We start from the raw sequence: 17601 nt of genomic DNA, 5'->3' as shown, positions 1-17601 counted from the left end.
ACGCGGTGGGCTCTGACCCTGGCTCTCAGCAGGCGACTTGGCCTCGGCTCGCTCGTCCGGAAGGTGCGAATCAAAGCCTCTCCCGCTCTCTGTAGACGCGACATGTGGGAAGCGACTGGCTCAGAACTCGAGGCCCAGCAGACACTCAGTAGAGGCCCCTGATGTCCCCGCGACCGCGGGAAGAGATTCGGGGTCGCCAGAAGAACAGTACACCGTCAGGGGTGAGAAAAGGCGCTCCCACCTGTGGGCACCTGGGCGGGGTTAGGGGGCGGGGCTACTCTGCGCTCAACCAATCAGCGCCCCAGAGCGCTCGCCCGCCCCCTCCTGAGGAGGCGGCGCTTGCGCACTCGGCCCCGGGCCCCCCGCCTGCCTCGGGCCCCTCCTCCGGGGCGTTGCTGACGCTAGCGCCGACGCTCCCGACGTCGGGCACGTTGACGCCGGCGACGCGCAGCCGGGCCCGCTCCTCCGCTGTTCCAGTGTCCGGCCGCGGGCCGGCCTTAGTGACTGGGGCGGCGGGCCCCGGGGCCGCGGCGTGGGGCGGCGGGCGGACGCCGGCTGTGGGCTGCCTTCGTCGGCCCTCGGGCTCGCCTGGAGCGAGCAGCCGCCGCGGAGCCTCCTCGCCCGCTGCCGCCGGCGAGCAAGGTAAGGGAGCGGGAGACTGAGGCAGGCTCCGGGCGCAGCGGGACTCAGGGCGCCCCGGCGCCGGCAAGTCCCCGTTCCCTCGGCGGCCCCGCGGCCGATTGAATGTCACCCCGGGGAAAGGGTGCGCTTCGGCGCCGGCGGGGGCTGGAGGCGAGGCCCGCGGCGCCGGGCCAGCGTGGGAGAGCCCTGCGGGCGCCCGGCGGGACCCCTGCGCCTCCCCTTCTCCCCGAGGGACCGACTCCGGGGCTCCGCGCCGCCTCCTCTCCTGACCCCAGCGCCCCGGTGACCCCAGCGCTGGCGCGAGGGGCGGAGACGTGTCGCCGCGGGAAGCCCCGAGCCGGGCCGGCGCCCGTTGTCAGTGGTTCTCACCACCCTGGGGTCCGGGGGCTTCTGTAGCACCTGATGTGGGAGGGGAAGGAGTGCGGTGCGAGTGGGTTAGACTAGGTCATTATCATAGTCAGGTGCGCTGTTTTGGGCATCTCCGTCTTGGGGGTCCACCGGGCCCGGAATGCTGCCCGGAAGCCTCAGGAGTGGCCCCCTTTTCCCTCTCCCCGTCTTTATATTTGAGACACTTAATAGCCTCTCATAATCTCACCTTTCACTTTTCCTTCCTTCCTAGCCGTCCCTAGCTGTATCGACCTACTATATTTCCATTGTGGAATTTTTTTTTTTTTTTAAAGCAGTAAACTTACGTAAGTTAGGTTGACTGACCAACCATTGCAGCCATTGAAAAACACCTCTCCCAGCACTTAATGAATCCAGTTCCTTTTAGTGCTCACCAAATCCAGCCCAAGAATTCAGGGAGCCGTCAGTCCTTCTCAGGAGCTGACTGCACACATTCCTGTAAGATGCCTGATGGATTTTGTACTTGTCAGTTTTACTGGCTCTATGCTCCTTCTGTGCTTTTCCTGAAAAATGATTGGGTGGCATGTGTTTTGACTTTGTCTCCCCTACTGGGAAATAGAAAAATTAGGTAACAGAAACACACTTGTTTCCAACAACTGAAAAGTACAACTTTGCAAACAAAGTACCACGGGGTTTGCTTTTTATGTGAGAGGTAGTCTTGTTGATTTTTACCCCTTCACTGATTATTGTCTGTATTAATGTCTTCATGTGTGTTCCCGCACTTAATATTTCCCTGTGTACGTTTTCCCGCTTATTTATGTAGAAAGCATAACAGATCTGAGAATAATGAGGCTGCCAAACTTTGTTTATTAGCTACAGCTACCTATAAAGTTGCAGATTTGCAGGAACCTGTATGCTGTATGCTGCATTTAATGACTCTAGCCTGGGTCTTTCATTTCAGATGATGTGCGAGGTGATGCCGACCATCAGCGAAGCAGAAGGCCCCCCAGGAGGAAGTGGGAGCCATGGATCCGGCTCCCCTTCGCAGCCAGATGCAGATTCACATTTTGAACAGTTGATGGTCTCCATGCTAGAAGAAAGGGACCGTCTTCTGGACACGCTGAGAGAGACTCAAGAAACATTGGCACTAACACAGGGGAAATTACACGAGGTTGGTCATGAAAGAGATTCCCTACAGAGACAGCTCAACACTGCACTTCCACAGGTATGGGTGCTTTTAACCTGAAATTCCACAGTTTTTTTTTCAACTAAATGTTTTCCATTCGTGTCCTCTTTTGTTAATATTTTAGATGAGTATTTTATGTAACCATTTGTGAAATTATGGCTTCTGGTGTTTATAAGTCACATACAAAGTTCCTGAGGATTAAACTTCTTAGGGAGAACAAACTGTTGTACTCTAAAGTCATGTGAAAATACCTTAGTACTCTCACTTCTGTCTTTGGGGAACTGCCTAGATTTGGGAAGTACTTCAGAGTTTTTGAAAAAGAACCATGAAGCAACAAGCTACATGGTGCCTTCCGTTCTGTTGTAAGCCTTTTATTGTTAAATGTGTATTTTCCCATGGATTGTATCTCATGTATTTCCAATTTTCTAATGAAATCTAATAGACAAATAATATTGATTTCACAGAAAAAAATTTTTTACAGTCTACCTTTGTCAGAACACCTGTGTTTTATAAGTCAAATTTGTTTTAGGGAATAGAAGACTAGAGATAGATTCTTTAGGAACTTTCTCCTTAGCAGATAAGAATTTTAAAGCTTAGAACAATTGAAGTTGTTTCTCTAAGTACATTACATTTAGACCAGTGTTTCAAAGCCTTATTGAGTTGAATGAAGATTTAATGGTAGGTGAAGAGAGAAAAATGTTAAAACTAGAAAAGTGTAAGGTGAATGATGCAGAGCAGTGGGAGATAAGGAGGTTACTTTGGTGTTTACTTGGGTGTTACTTAGGAGTTGTCTAGGCGCTGTTTTACTTATTCAAAATAGGTGCCCATATGGTGCCTTCAGGTAGACCTCCATAAGCATACATTTGTACTCTCATGATGGGTCTGCAGTGATAAATTAGTACCTGAGTAATTACTAGCCTTAATGCATTTCTTGGCTATAGTCAGTTCTCCTGAAAGATTGATAAGCCAAACATTTGGATTTCCTTTTTAGCAACAAGAATTTGATGTTATGCTATATGTTCCTTTTTCATTGGGTTAGAGAATCATTAAAATTTTTTTCATTTGAACCTTATAAATTAGCAAGTTTGTTTAGGTCAGATTTTATTAACACAAGTTTAAAAGGATTGGTCAACTTATGTTTTACTGGGATGTTATTACATTTGCAAATCTTTTCAGTAGGTTTTTTTTTTTTAAATTGTGTTTAAGTATAATTTGAGGTACATATACTGAGGTGTATATCAGATACTTCTGTATTTAATAAGGTAGTTTTTGGAAAGCATGGACATACAGGACATGTCCAGGAAGTGACAGGAATTTTGTACAGTTAGTCTCAGCAGTGGGGGTTGTCACACCCACTGGTGAGATGGTTGCTCAGTAATTTGTTTCTGGCTACTGCTCAGTGTAGTAGCCTGGAAATGCCTAGTCAAGTGGATAATGCGATGGTGCCAACAGTTCACGTCACCTCCTGAGCACCTGATCCCAGCATTTCAGAAACAGGGGAACCAGTAAGTAAATTTGTTTTGGACCCTTCCCTTTCCTGGAATCTGGCTCATCTTTGGTGGCTAATAGAGCAACCAAATAGGTGAATGAGTCAAGTAAGTGCATTTGTACTCCTGGCACGTTATGTAGGCAAATCAGAGTATACTGTCAAGAAATGTAACATACATTAGAAAAATGCACAAACCACAGTGTATGTCTCGGTGAACTTTTCACAAAGTTAACACACTTGCGTAACCACCACTCGTATCAAGAGGTGGAACATTACCTGACTTCTTAGAAGCGCCCGCCTAACTGCTCCCAGTAATTGTCCCCCAAAGCTAACCACGGTCTTCACATTTCAACTTTGATTACTTTTGCTTATTCTTGGCTTTATGTGAGAGAAATAAAATAATACATATATTTTGTTTCTTGGTTCTTTCATTCAACATTATGTTTGTGAGATTCGTCTGTGTTGTCTCATATAGCTGTGCTCATTCTCGTCTGTTGTCTGGTAATCCAGTGTACAAATGTAACATAATTTAGTCTTTCTACCCTTCATGAACATTTGGGTTGCTTCTAGTTTCTACAGATGTGGCTCTAATATTCTTGCTTGTTTTTTGGTGCAGAGATATATACATTTCTGTTGGGTGTATGGAAGGGAGAGGAATTGCAGGGTGATACTGTGTGTATTTGTTCAGCCTTAGTACCTATTGATTGTGATAGTTTGTGTACTACCACCAGCAATGTATGAGAAGTCAGTTCATATGTTCTGCAACACTTGGTATTGTCCATTCTTTTAATTTTAGCAATTCTGGTGGGTATTTAGCTCAGTGTGGTTTGAATTTGCTACTCCCTGATGACAAGTAACATGCAGAGGTAGAGCTTCCCTGCATGTGTTCATTGACCATTTGTGTGTGTTTGTTTTTTGTAGAGATGAGGTCTCGCTATGTTGCCCAGGCTGGTCTCAAACTCCTGACTTCAAGCAATGCTCCTGCCTCGGCTTCCCAAAGTGCTGGGATTATGGGCGTGAGCTACCACACCTGGCCTCTATTGGCTGTTTGGATGTTGTTTTTGTGAAATGATTGTCTTTGGCCCATTTTTCCATCGGGTTGTCTGTTTTGTTTCTTACTGATTTTAAGGAGTTCTTTATATGTTCTGAGTACATGTGTCTATGATCTATTGTTTTTAGGCTCTTGTGTTTGACTTTTCACTCTCTCAGTGGTATCTTTTGATAAGCAGAAGTTTTAAATTTTTAATGTAGCCCTGTTGATCAATTGTTTCAGTAATGTTTAATGCTTGTGTCTTGTTTAAGAAATCTGCTAGGCCAAGTTCATGAAGGTATTATCCTACATTGTCTAGTAAAAACTTTAATCATCTTCCGTCTGAAATTGATTTCGTTTATGGTGTGAGATAGGGGCCAATATTCCTATTTTTGTTGTTGTTTAGTATATGGATATGCAGTTAACCCTGTGTACTTTATTAAAAGGACCATCCTTTTCCCAGTGCACCGCATTGTCATCTCAGTCGAGTGACTATCAATGTATGGGTCTGTTTCTGGACTCTCTTCTGCTCTGTTGATCTTTTGGTTATTATTGCACAGATATCACACTGTCTAAATTACCGTAGATATAGTCTGTCTTGAGATCTGGTAATTTAAGTCCTCCACCTTTATTTGTCAAGATTTCCTTAGCTAGCCTTGGCCCTTTGCATTTTCAGATAAATTTTAAAGTCCATTTGGCCCTCTTGCCTGCAAAAATGTACTGGGATTTTAATTGGTATTGCATTTAATCTATAGACCAGTGTGGGGAGAAATGACGTCTTTTTAATATTGACCTTCTAATCCATGATCATGAAATAGCTTTCTGTTTATTTAGATCTTGTTTAATTGTCTTAATATTTTTTAGTTTCCTGCATATAGGTCTTACACATCTTTCATTAGATTTATTCACAGGTATTTGATTTTTTTGATGCCATTATAAATTGTATCTTTTAAAAAATAAGTTATATAATTGTTTATTACTAGCATTATAGAGATAGAATTGATTTTTTGCATATTCATCTTGCTAAATTTATTTATAGGAATAATACTTGTATTTTCTCTGTGTGCATAGTTATGTCTGCAGATAATAATGACAGTTTCTTTTTTCTCAAGTGCTATAACCATTTTTATTTTTCTTTCCTTATTGCACTGGCTAAGATCTGTAGTCCAGTGTAGAATACAGTAGGCGTCCTTGTCTTGCTCCCACTATCAGGGGGAAAGCTTTCACTATTTCACCCTTAAGTGTGATAATTACTGTAGGATTTTTGCAGGTATTCTTTATCAAAATGCAAAAATTCTCATCTATTCTTAGTTTGCTAAGAATTTTTAAAAATCATGAGAGGGTATTAAATTTAAATTTCTTAAATGTGTTTTATGCATCTTTTGAGACAGGTGATTTTTCTGTTATGTGGTGATTTAACTTTTTTTATTTGCAATTCTAGAACAATTCTAACTTGATCTCGGTGAATTCTTTTACTGGATTGTATTTGTTAATATTTTGTTTAAGATTATTGCATCTATATTTGCGAGAGATTGACTTGTAATTTTACTTCCTTGTATTGTCCTTGCTAGGCTTTGGTATCAAGGTTATGCTTGTCTTTAAAGTGTTCTTTGTTTTTCTGTTTGTTCCCTAGTAAAGTTCCTGTAAAATTGGTGTTTTCTTTCTTAAATGTTTAGAAGAATTGGCAAAAGCAGATGGTGTAGACTTTTCCTTGTGAGAAGGAAAAATTTCAGAATTAATTTTGTAAGTCGAAATGAGAGTTTTAGTATTTCTTTGTGTGTCTGTTTAGGTCAGGCATTTTTTTCCCCTAGGGATTTGGTCAGGCTGCCCACATCTTCCAATTTGTCAGCATACAATGGCTTGTAATGTCCTTATTATGTGCAGTGATGTCGCCTTTGGTAATTCTCGGTGCTGGTAATTCCTGCTTTGTCTTGTTTTCTTAATCAATCTTACAAGGAGTTTGTCATTTTTTAAAGCTCTTTCAAAGAACCAACTTCTAGTTTCTTGAGTAGATAATTCATTTTAGCCTTTCTTTTTTTCTAATATATGTATTTAAGGCTGTAAGTTTCCTTCTAAGCACACTTTCAGTTGCATCGCACAAGTTTTGATAAGTCAAATTTTCATTATCATTTATGTAAAAAATTTTCTAATTTTCACTGTGATATCTTTCTTTATTCAAGAAAATTTTTGAAAGTGTATTTCTTAACTTTCCAATGTTTGGGAGTGGATTTTCTAGAGTTATCTTTTTATTGATTTCTAGCTTCATTCCATTAGATACCTAAATACACTCAGCATTATTTCAGTCCTTTGAAATGTGCTGACTTTCCTGATAGTCTAGCATATGTTTAGTATTGTTAAGTGTTTCCTGGGTGCTTAAAAATAATGTATATTTGTGGGAATGCAGTATTTGATATTTATCGATTATGTCAGCTTTGCTAATCATGTAATTCAGATTCTAGTAGCCACATTAACAGATACAGGATACATTTTATTTTATTTTATTATTTATTTTTTTAGAGACAGAATCTTTGTCACCCTGGGTAGAGTACAGTGGCGTCATCATAGCTTACTGCAACCTCAAACTCCTGGGCTCAAGTGATCCTCCTGCCTCAGCCTCCTGAGTAGCTGGGGCTACAGGCACATGGCACCATAACTGGCTAATTTTTTCTGTTTTTGGTAGAGATAGGGTCTTGCTCTTGATCAGGCTGGTCTGCAACTTTTGAGCTCAAGCAGTCCTCCCGCCTTGGCCTCCCAGAGTGCTAGGATTACAGGCGAGAGCCACCACCTCGCCTGCCCAAGATGCATTGTAAATTTAAGCCTGATTTAGTACCTTTACTGCTTTCTAGGCACTGCTGTTTCTTGAGACACTTGAACTGCACTTAACTCCCTCCCACCTTTTGTGTCATTGTTTTATAGTGTCATTTTTTTATACATTTTAATTTTAGGTATGTTTTTGGCATTATCAGTTTTGTGCAGCTAATGTTTATTTAGATTTATCCTCATTGTTACCCTTTTTGTTGCTCTTCATTCCTTATTATTTTTTCATGTTTCTGCCCGGGATTACTTCTCTTTTCCCGGAAGAACTTTCTTTAATATTATTTTTGGTTCATGTCTGTGGGTGATGAACTGTCATTTTTGTTTGCCTGAGAAGTCTTTATTTTGGGTTCACTTTTGTAGAATGATTTTGCTGGGTATCGAATTCCAGGTTATTTTCTTTCACCGTTTTATAGCTACCTATCCATTATTTTCTGGCTTCGTTTTTCTTGAAAAAGGCAGTATGTTTTTTTCTCTGGTTGCTTTTAACACATTCTTTTTGCCTTAGGCATCAGCAAAACTGCTGTTCTTCATTATATTGGTGGATTGATTCGTAATTAGTTTTGGAAAAGTTTGAACTATTCTCTCTGTAAATATTCCTTATTTCCCATTCTGTCTTTCCTCCACTCTGAGGGTCTTCATTTGTATGCACATTAGATCTTTTTTGCCATGTCCTGTACATCTTTTATGCTTATTTCTATATTTTCTAGGCTTTCTGTGTATATCTGTATAGATATTTGTTTACTGACCTATCTTCCAGTTCACTGATCCTCTCTTCAGCTGTTGTTCAATCTGCTATTTAGCCCATAACTTGAGTTCTTAATTTCAGTTACTGTATTTTTCAGTTCTGGAATCTGTTTGATTCTTTTTAGTATTATGGTTCTCCAGTGAAATTTTTCCTTTTGCCAAGTACATTTTTGAACCGTTGAAGTTTGCATCCAATAACTCTAATATATGGGTCATGTCCTGGTGTGTTTCTATTTATTTTTGTTTTTTTCTCTTGGTCCTGTTTGTTGATATGCCCATTTTCATTTTTTAAATTGAGTATCAGGTATTATGTATTAAAAACTGGAGGTGCCAGGTGATACTGTCTTCCTTCAGTGAGTTTCCTTTTATTATTTGACACACGCTTAGGGTAGGGACAGATCATCTCGGCTCAGTCAGGGACTGAGTGACTTGATGCTAGGATTCAGTCTTGTAAACCTCAGTTTAAGCTGCCTTTACCCCCAACCCCCACCCCAGTGTGTTTCCCAGGACCCCTCCTCCTTGGCCCGTCCCAAAGCCCAAGTTTTATCTCCCTAACACCATGAGACTACTGAAAATTCAGCTTCTTGGCCAGGTTTTGCAGAGTGCTGGGCTCATTTTCTGTGTCTCCTTTTTCTCTGGAATCTTGGCCCCTGAATTCCTGGCTGTCCAGCCTATACTCCAGCTTTGTCTTCCCAGCCCCTATGAGGCCATCCAGAGCTCTGTTAGCCACTGCTTTCTGCTGTGTTTTCTTCCTACTGTATCATTGCACTGCCCCAAATCCTTCGGAATTGTCATATGCCCTGAGGGAAAAAGTGGGGCTCTCTGTGGGCTTCCTTTTTGTTTGTAATCTTGGCCTCCCCATTGTGGTTGCCTAGGTATGGCTTTGATGCCTGCAAACAGACTTTAAAAATGTGTTCAGCTTTTCTAGTTCTTGATGGGTTGATGTACTACAAGCTACCCATGTTTATAACTGAAAGTGGATTAAAAAACCTGGTGTGCTCTCTTCATCTGTAGCAACATATAAAAGTCATAGTAAATATATTGATCATCATTATTTGATATGGGAAGGGTTTGTGATCTGATAGTGGCAAAGAAGACTAGGAAGGTGGGAGAGGTTACATGGTGTTAATTCTGTGAATCGATCACACAGGAGTTTTCTTTTTGACTGTTTTTAAAAATTACTGCTTTTAGGTTTCCCTCTAATTTCACTTTAAAGTTTTTTTTTTTTTTTTTTTGAGACAGAGTCTCTCTCTGTTGCCCCGGGTAGAGTACAATGGCGTGATCATAGCTCACTGCAATCTCAAACTCCTGGGCTCAAGTGATCCTCCTGCCTCGGCCTCCAGAGTAGCTGGGACCACCATGCCCACTAATTTTTTCTGGTTTTGGTAGAGGCGAGGTCTTGCTCTTGTTCAATCAGGTCTCAAACTCCTGAGCTCTAGCCTCAGCCTCAGCCTCATTAGCCACTGCCCAGGCCTCCACTTTAAAGTTTCAACTGCCTATTCAAATGCAGATTTTATTCTAAACCCTAGTGTAGTGATTTTACAGTCTTTAAAAGACCTCTTACTTGGAGAACTCTAGCATATAAGACCTAGAAAAGAGAATATGTTTGGGTTGAACTGTGGATGGGGCCTCAAAGTTTGCCTGTGTCTCTCTCAGTCTGTTAGTCCTTGGGACAGTAGTAGAGAACTCAGAGTATTCTTAAGGAATAATGTCTTAAAATCAAATCAAAATTTAGTGAAAAATAAATCTGCCTGTGTCAGTTGTGTTTCTTGTCAAAATTAAACAGTAGTGGTATAAAATGTGCTGGCTGGATTGGAAAGGGAAGAAGGCACATGCATAGCCTGGTCAGGAGGCTGTTTCTGCAGTGTAGGCCTGAAGTGTTAATAGCCCAAAGTAGGATGCTGGACTACAAGGACAGGGAGTGTTAGAAAAGAAAAACCTGACAGAGTGGGGTGAAAGATGCCAGAGTAAAGCCTGGGGGAGGGCTGGGGAGACGGGAGATGCCGACATTGGCGGCAGTGTTTGGAGGCATTTGTGGCTGTCACCACTAGGGCAGGGATGCTCCTAAACACTGCGTGGGGCCATACCACAAAGAACTACCTGGCCCCAAATGTCAGAAGTGCTGGAGGTTGAAAAATTCTGGTATAAAAAATCACAAGCTTTTCTCAGTTATTGCTATAATGCAAAGTTGGCTACAACACTTTACTATAATTTAATTGTTAAGTACCACCAGTAAGGTTTGATTTATTACTTGCTAAGCTCAAGTTAGTAAATAAATTAAGAATCCGAAATAGGCAAAATTAGCTAAAGGACTCTTCCCGGGGGGGGGGGGGGGTTGGTACAAACGACGACTCCTTGAGTTTAGATGGTATCCCCTGCAATGTGCTTTTTTTAGTAGTAGTTGGTAAAACCCCTTTTAAAATACCATGCTTGTTTTCATTGTTTTTGGTTTATGAAACAGTTAAATATATCCTTTCAAAATACTGTTGGACCATTTATATCTTCTCCCTTTTGCACACACTCACTTTGCCATTTTTTTGAAAGCAGCCCTGTCTTGCCTTCCTCTGTTTCTCTGCACCTTTTTAAAAAAAATATAATATTAATAAATAGAGACAGGGTCTCACTATGTTGTCCAGGCTATCTTCAAGTGATCCTCCTGCTTTGGCCTCCCACAGTGCTGGGATTACAGGCCTAAGCCACTGTGCCTGGCCTGTTTCTCCGTACCTTTAATCATCGGCAAGGGGACAGAACCACCCCTTCCATTATTGAGCCCTGTGTGAATATGAGTGCTCTGTGCAGACAGAATCCCTGCCCTCAGAGGGCTTACTTAATACACCTGCTTGAGACAAAGGCAGCTTGTGAAGGACAGAATGAAATGGTTAAAAGGAAAGCCATGACCTTGGTCGAGTGTGGCTGCACTGTCGTCCAGGAAGGCAGGGCTTTCCGAGGGATCGCTCTTGAGCCAAGATCTGAAGGCTGAGAGGAGCCGCTGTGAGAGCTGCCTCAGAAGTGGGGCTACCTGGGCAAGGCAAGGAAGGACTTAGCTGGTGCAAGGCTGGGGACTGGGCCATTGTTCCTGGACCTGGAGGGAAGAGTGGAACAAGGTGAGGTTGGCCAGGTAGGCTGTGGTGGGATCAGACAGAGCCTTGCAAGGTGAAGAGTTGAAGAGTTGTTTGTTTCTGTTTTGTTTAAGTACCTTGTAGCCTTAGTGGGAGAGAGTGACATGATTTGGTGGAGTTTTTAAAAGATCATACTATGTGGATAGTGGGTTGGAGGTAGAGGCAAGAATGGACACAGGATAGAAATCATTGGTTAGAATAGTTCCTTTTTTTTTTGGAGACAAGGTCTTGCACTGGGTCTTGCACGGTTGCCCCGGCCCATCCCACAAGGCACAGAACGATACATACTTTTTAATATTATATACATAAAGACATACTATCTTAATGCAGCACACATAATGTTTACGTATATGTGAATAATGTATACATTAATGTATTAAGTATTTTACTGAGTGCCTGTTATGTGTCAGGCACTGTTCTAGGTGCTGAATATTCAATTTGTAATAAGGGTTATATAGCCTACATATATTTTTTAGTTGTGTAAAGAGATGGGAGGAAAAAGCACTTGTGGTGTTTGGTTTGAGCAAGTTAAATGCACGGATGGTGCCATGTGGGAACGCTTTCTGTTTTCCGTCGTGTTTGTGTGGACAGAACTTGGGGAGGTGGTTTTCCTGGGTACTCCTTCACTCTCACAGCTCTGTCTCACAGATGCCTTGCCTGCGTGTCATGTGGTGTACTTCCATTTGGGTGGCCTTTAGGCTCCTTAAATTCAACATTGGCCCAAACCATCTTTCCCCCAGATCTGTCCCTACTCCTGTGGATGGTACAGTTTTCTCCCTCGTCAGGCCAGAAACTAAGGAGACATCTGTCGTCCTTTTCTGCACTAACCGTGCCCTGCCCATCTCCAGCTGCTGTGGACAGACCTCTCCATCCCTTAAAGGTTACCTCTGAGGCCCACTGGCCAGAGTGGACCCTCTAGTGGCCTCCTGGCTGCTCCATAGCTGCCTCCAGTTCATAACACCTTGCTGCAGCATCATCTTAAAATGCAAGTCTGATTGCCTTTCCTTTGCGCAAAATGCTTCAGTTCTCCACCTCCCTTAAATTAAGGCTGAAGCCAAACTCCAGTCTCTTCACTTCTTTCCTGGTCTGGCCTCTCCCAGTTCCTCCCCAGCTGTGGTTAGTTCCCCTGTGCAGATTCCTCATTTTCTTACAGCTTCTTTGTAAATATGCCGTTCTCTCAGATTAGGCCTCTCTTATCTTGTCTTCTGCTTGCTGACTCTTGCTAGCTACAACTGAGTAATGCGGTACAAATCGTTTGGAGAACCAGTTTTGCCCTGTGTCTAAAGATCCTCAAAAATGCTCACATTCTGACACAGCAGTTTGACTTCTGCTAAGGAAACACTTCTTATCTGGAAGAGACATCATGCATAATGATGTTCACTCTCACAACTTGTACATCTGCACTTTTTATTGGTTAGATAACGATAGGAGTTAAAAGTACAAATATGTGTAAAGTAAATTCTCATTGCACTGTGTGGTTGAGTATCTCTACTGCATTCCTGCCTTACCCATCTCCCCCCTGCTTTTAGCGTCACTTCGAGAGGGACACGGGTCCGGTGGTCTCATTCTTGGTGGTATGAAGTGGGGCCACCTGGCTGAGGTGGAGATTGCAGACCCCTCTTCTGGCTTTCTCTGCAATTGCTTGTTCCCTAGTGACTTTCCACCAACTAGTTTTAGCCTCTGTTAGTGTCCTCTGCCCAAATTAATTGTGATGTTGAAAGTTGCAAAGTGGTGATTTTTCCAACTCTCTGCCCTTCTGCCTAAAGAAGAGCATTCTCCTTTGTTCCCTTTCTATCTTCTCAATCGCTGTAGACACTTGGATGTGTATTTATTCAGTGTATTACAATCAGTCATCGTTCCTTGGATGTTCACACTGTCCCCTTCAGATGGCTCCTCTGTCCTTTTGCCAAGACCCCATTAGTTTTGAGTGCTTCATTACTTCCTGGCACAAAAATCTGTCCCAGGCCCACTTGTGCTTTTACTGCCTAGGATCTGAAATCATTCCTCTAGAGAGCCCTGGTTCCTTTTAGTGGGAGAGTGATACTCAGAAATCAGTATTTGGGAGCTAGATGTCACAGGAGTTAACATCTGTCATTGGACAGAGCTAGAAAAAAGTTCATTAAAAGAAAAACTTCAATTTCATATTGATATTACTTTATAAATTAAAACTTAGTTTTTTCTTAATTTATTTTACATTTATATTTATTTTCTTATACTGACCTTGATTTCAAATGATATTAACATTTTTTTCTTTATCCTATGATATACCTAAAATGGTTTCAATATTTTGATACCCTGTTGTTCTTATAATCAACCTTTTGAGTGAAGTTTTAGGATTTCTTAGCAATTCTTTTGGACTTTAAAATAAATATCTCTTAAGAATATGCAGTTGGGATTATGAATTTTCAAGCAACTTGGTATAACATAACCACACAGATAAAGTAATTATCAATTTGATATACCGTTAGGTTCATTTGTTACTATTTAAATTCTTGCTTTCAGGGTTTGCATTTTTCTTTTTAGGTTTACTATTTTTCAGATACATGAAACATTTACGTGGTTCAAAAGGCAGAACTGTATAAAAATGCATACTCAAAAGTCTTGCTCCCAGCCCTGCCCCACCCAGCCCTTCTAGGTGGGGTGATCACATGTCCCGGGTTGTAGGGGACAGTCTTGGGTTTTGCCTTTTATCCTGGAGCAATTAGTGATAGTGCCCCCTTTGACTCTCAGAAATGAAGCGTAGCTAGAGCTTTGTTGGCGCCTGCTAATGCTAATTTAGAGATGTGGACAAAATGTTTCCACTTTGTAGATTTTTTTTCCCTGTAGCTAAAAATGAGCACTTGGCTGCATCCTGCAGACTTTTGGATTGTGGTTCTCTTGGCAGGGAGGTTCACCCGTGGAGTTCATACTCTTGCCTTTCACAGAGTCTCATTCTCATTCGCAGGAGGAAATTTCATTTTGCTGTGAAAATAAATTTGGAAGCTTGAAGCATATCCTGCATTTCCCAGTTTTTCTGCGTTGCAAATGGGCTAATTATCCTTCCTGCTGTAGTTTTAAGCCTTTGCCAGTACTAACAGAAAAATTGATTTCAAGTAGCAGCATGCTGAAGTTGTTAAAGTTTTACTTGAGACTAATCAATATTTCTGAGTGATTGTTCTATCTTGCAATCTTACGGTGATGTTAAGAAGCCAGAGCAGGCCGGGTGCGGTGGCTCACGCCTGTAATCCTAGCACTCTGGGAGGCTGCAGTGGGTGGATCACTCAGGGTCAGGAGTTCGAGACCAGCCTGAGCAAGGGTGAGACCCCATCTCTACTAAAAAATGGAAAGAAATTAACCGGAAAACTAAAAATATATATAGAAAAAATTAGCCAGGCATGGTGGCGCATGCCTGTAGTCCCAGGTACTTGGGAGACTGAGGCAGTAGGATTGCTTGAGTCCAGCAGTTTGAGGTTGCTGTGAGCTAGGCTGACGCCACGGCACTCTAGCCCAGGCAACAGAGTGAGACTCTGTCTCCAAAAAAAAAAAAAAAAAGCCAGAGCAGTTTCTTCCTTCCACCTTAAAAATAGTTGATGGGGGAAAATGTGAATGACAGGTGAGGTCATCATAGTATCTTATGTACCCTAAAATAGACAAATGTGGTAGGCCAAGGTTGTTTTGAATAGTCTGAGGATTAATGTGAATAGTCCGGTGTGGTATTTCTTTTCATGCAAATTAAAATATAAAGGACTTCATTTGTGACTGAGTGGGAAATGCAGTTGATGCATAAAGGTTTAAAGAAGTTCTGTGTGGCATCTGACTTTGCTGTGTTGTGGCTCAGCTTCTTCACCTCCACCACGGACACCGGGTGTGTTCACGTCAAAGGGAGGCCGTTATTCTTCTTGCTGTCTGAAGGCATTTTACAAAAAATAATTCGTTTCCCTTTCTCCATTCCTTTTCGTGATTGATGGAGACCTACTGACTGGAATGAATGGTTTAGAAGCAGGTCATACGCAGTGTGCATCACCACACCTCTTGTCTGTCTCGGTAGGCATGTGGCGCCCCACCCTCTCCCCCGATGTGTGTTCCTTGGCCAAGGTGGGCAAGTGGCGAGGATGGCCCAGAAAGCTGTCTGTCCCTGCAGAGCGTGGCCTTGGAGTCAGCTGGACGTGCGTGCCATCTCTGCCGTGGTACCTCTGTCAGTTTCCTTGGTATCTCTGAGCCTTCAGTTTTCTCATCAGCAAATTAGGGATCCTAATTATTTGGGGTTATTTTTGGGCAAATATTTATTGTGTGTCTACCATATGTTAGGTATTATCACAGGGTTGGGTATGTGGATGTTTGAAAGATTAAATGAGATAATAGTTAATGTTTATTGCTTCTAATCCTCATTATAGGAATGATCTCACTGAAGTCTCATTATAGTACTATAAAGCAGGGTACTGTTATGTACCCCATTTTATAGATGAAGACATTGAGGCACTGAGAGGTTGGGGAACTTGCTCATAATCCCATAGATATTAAGTGGTAGAGTCTGTAATTGAACCCAGGAAGTCTGACTTCAGAGTTATGAACCTGTGTGAAAGGATTGCGGGTAGCGATATCCCTTAGGCGGCCCTGGTGCGGTATTGGAATGCATATGTTGTGGTTCTTTAGCAGAGGGTCTTTATCTCCCAGGCAGCTCCCCTTCCACCCTTCCGTACCCGCACTACCTTTGAGTAGTGTGGGCAGCTGCACAGGCTCTTGTCCCTGCCTGGGGTGGAAGCCTGAGTCCAAACGAAGTGCCTTCCCCTGTGGCCTGCTGCCTGGTGCTGTTCTGTCCCCAGTGCCGAGCATAGTGCCTGGCATGCTAGGCTCACAGTGGAATGAAGTGATTTCCTCATGACCTAAGTTGGTTTCTGTAATGCCCAGAATCTTTACAGTCAACTGTTCTTCCATGTCGCATCTAATTCTGTTTCTGGCTTTTCTACTTGATTAATCCAAGGTATTTAGAGTTTCTGTCTTTTCCCTTTCTTCATTGCTTTTCTGCAGAAACTTTTTCCCAGTGTAGAACAAGGAGGTTTAAGTGTGCTATATGTTAGCTTCATGGCAAGTGTGTGACATTATTGCTTTGTTTCCTGTCAGTCATCTCTTGACCTGCTGCAAAATTAAAATATGCTAACCTGCAGTTGTGTCAGTGCTTTAACGGTAACTTTAAAGAAGTCACTGGAGTGGCAGAGAGGAAAATAAAAGCAGTGGGTTTGAAACGTAACACATGAGTCAGCAGTTGTTTGTGTGTCACAGTGGGCAAGGTCTCCCCCCTTGTTCCCTGCCTTTGACACACAGGAACTGCAAGTTGGCAGAGTGTGGGAGCATGTGGCCCAGGGGCTGAGAGGTGTCTCCTGTTCTGGTCATCAGTTAACCTCTTGGAGCCTCCGGTTGCTTCTCTGTAGAATGAAGGGGTGGGCCCTGTGGTTGAATGCTTTTGAAAGAAGCCGGTCTCTGAAAGGTATTTTCAGTAGGTGAGCACAGCAGCTCAGGTGAAGGTTGGCTGCCCTGGAGCATCATTTGCTCAGACCGCCTAGCCTCCTGCAAACCGCCTGTGCAGGACAGTTGGAAAGCCCTACAGCGAGATGATTGTGAACACCCCGTTTGCTTTCTGGTTCTTTAAATCTTATGTAGTGCCTGCACAGTTCTTTTTTGCAAGTTGTAGAGAAAGGTGAAAAAGTGATTCCCTTATTCACCTGCACAAGACCAGCACCAGTAGCTGGAGAAGGTGAGGTAAAGGCAGGCAGGAGGAACACTGGGAATGAGACCCAGCTTTCCTGCTGTAGGGAGTGTCCTCGTCCTTTAGACATTCGACAGCAAGCAGGATTTCGGTGCCTTGGAATGGGAATGTAACTCCTACCTTGAATGTAATAGTGAAGGTTTTGTGAGAAGGGCAAGGAGTCAAAAGGGAAATTGTAAGAATTTTCTTCATTGCATTTGTTCCTGTGTTTATGGAGGAAATTGCTTGTTAATACAGTATGATTTTGAGGTCATTCATAAGAGCATGGACTGTGGGTCTGGGTTGTCCCCTTAGTTCTGCTGCTCACTGTGAGACCTGCCTCGCAGGGTCATGGTGAAGATAATAAGAGTTAATTTCCATGAAGTCCTCAGAAAAGGGCTCTGGTGTTTAATGGGCAGGCACAGTTGGCTCGCTCTTGTAATTCTACCACTTTGGGAAGGCAAGGTGGGAGGAGTGCTTGAGGCCAAAAGTTCAAGACCAGCCTGG

The 17601-nt window shown here is 42.8% G+C and overlaps 1 protein-coding gene across 3 annotated transcripts in view; it reads left to right on the top strand.

Moving 5' to 3' along the window:
- The first annotated feature begins 433 nt into the window (after positions 1–433).
- The window catches only part of PPFIA1 (PTPRF interacting protein alpha 1), a 93483-nt gene continuing 76315 nt past the window's right edge, over positions 434–17601 (top strand). For 2 of the 3 annotated variants that reach the window (XM_069471709.1, XM_069471707.1), the window contains exons 1-2: positions 434–642; positions 1949–2212. In XM_069471709.1, the coding sequence (XP_069327810.1) occupies positions 1949–2212 (264 nt within the window). In that variant the 5' untranslated portion in view covers positions 434–642. The remainder of the gene's footprint in view (positions 643–1948; positions 2213–17601) is intronic. The other variant, XM_069471708.1, reaches the window with a different exon arrangement.

This window comes from Eulemur rufifrons, chromosome 6 (assembly GCF_041146395.1).
Source record: "Eulemur rufifrons isolate Redbay chromosome 6, OSU_ERuf_1, whole genome shotgun sequence".
Classification (NCBI taxonomy): domain Eukaryota; kingdom Metazoa; phylum Chordata; class Mammalia; order Primates; family Lemuridae; genus Eulemur; species Eulemur rufifrons.
The sequence above is the reverse complement of the archived record's forward strand: the minus strand, read 5'-3'. Positions and strand labels throughout refer to the sequence as shown.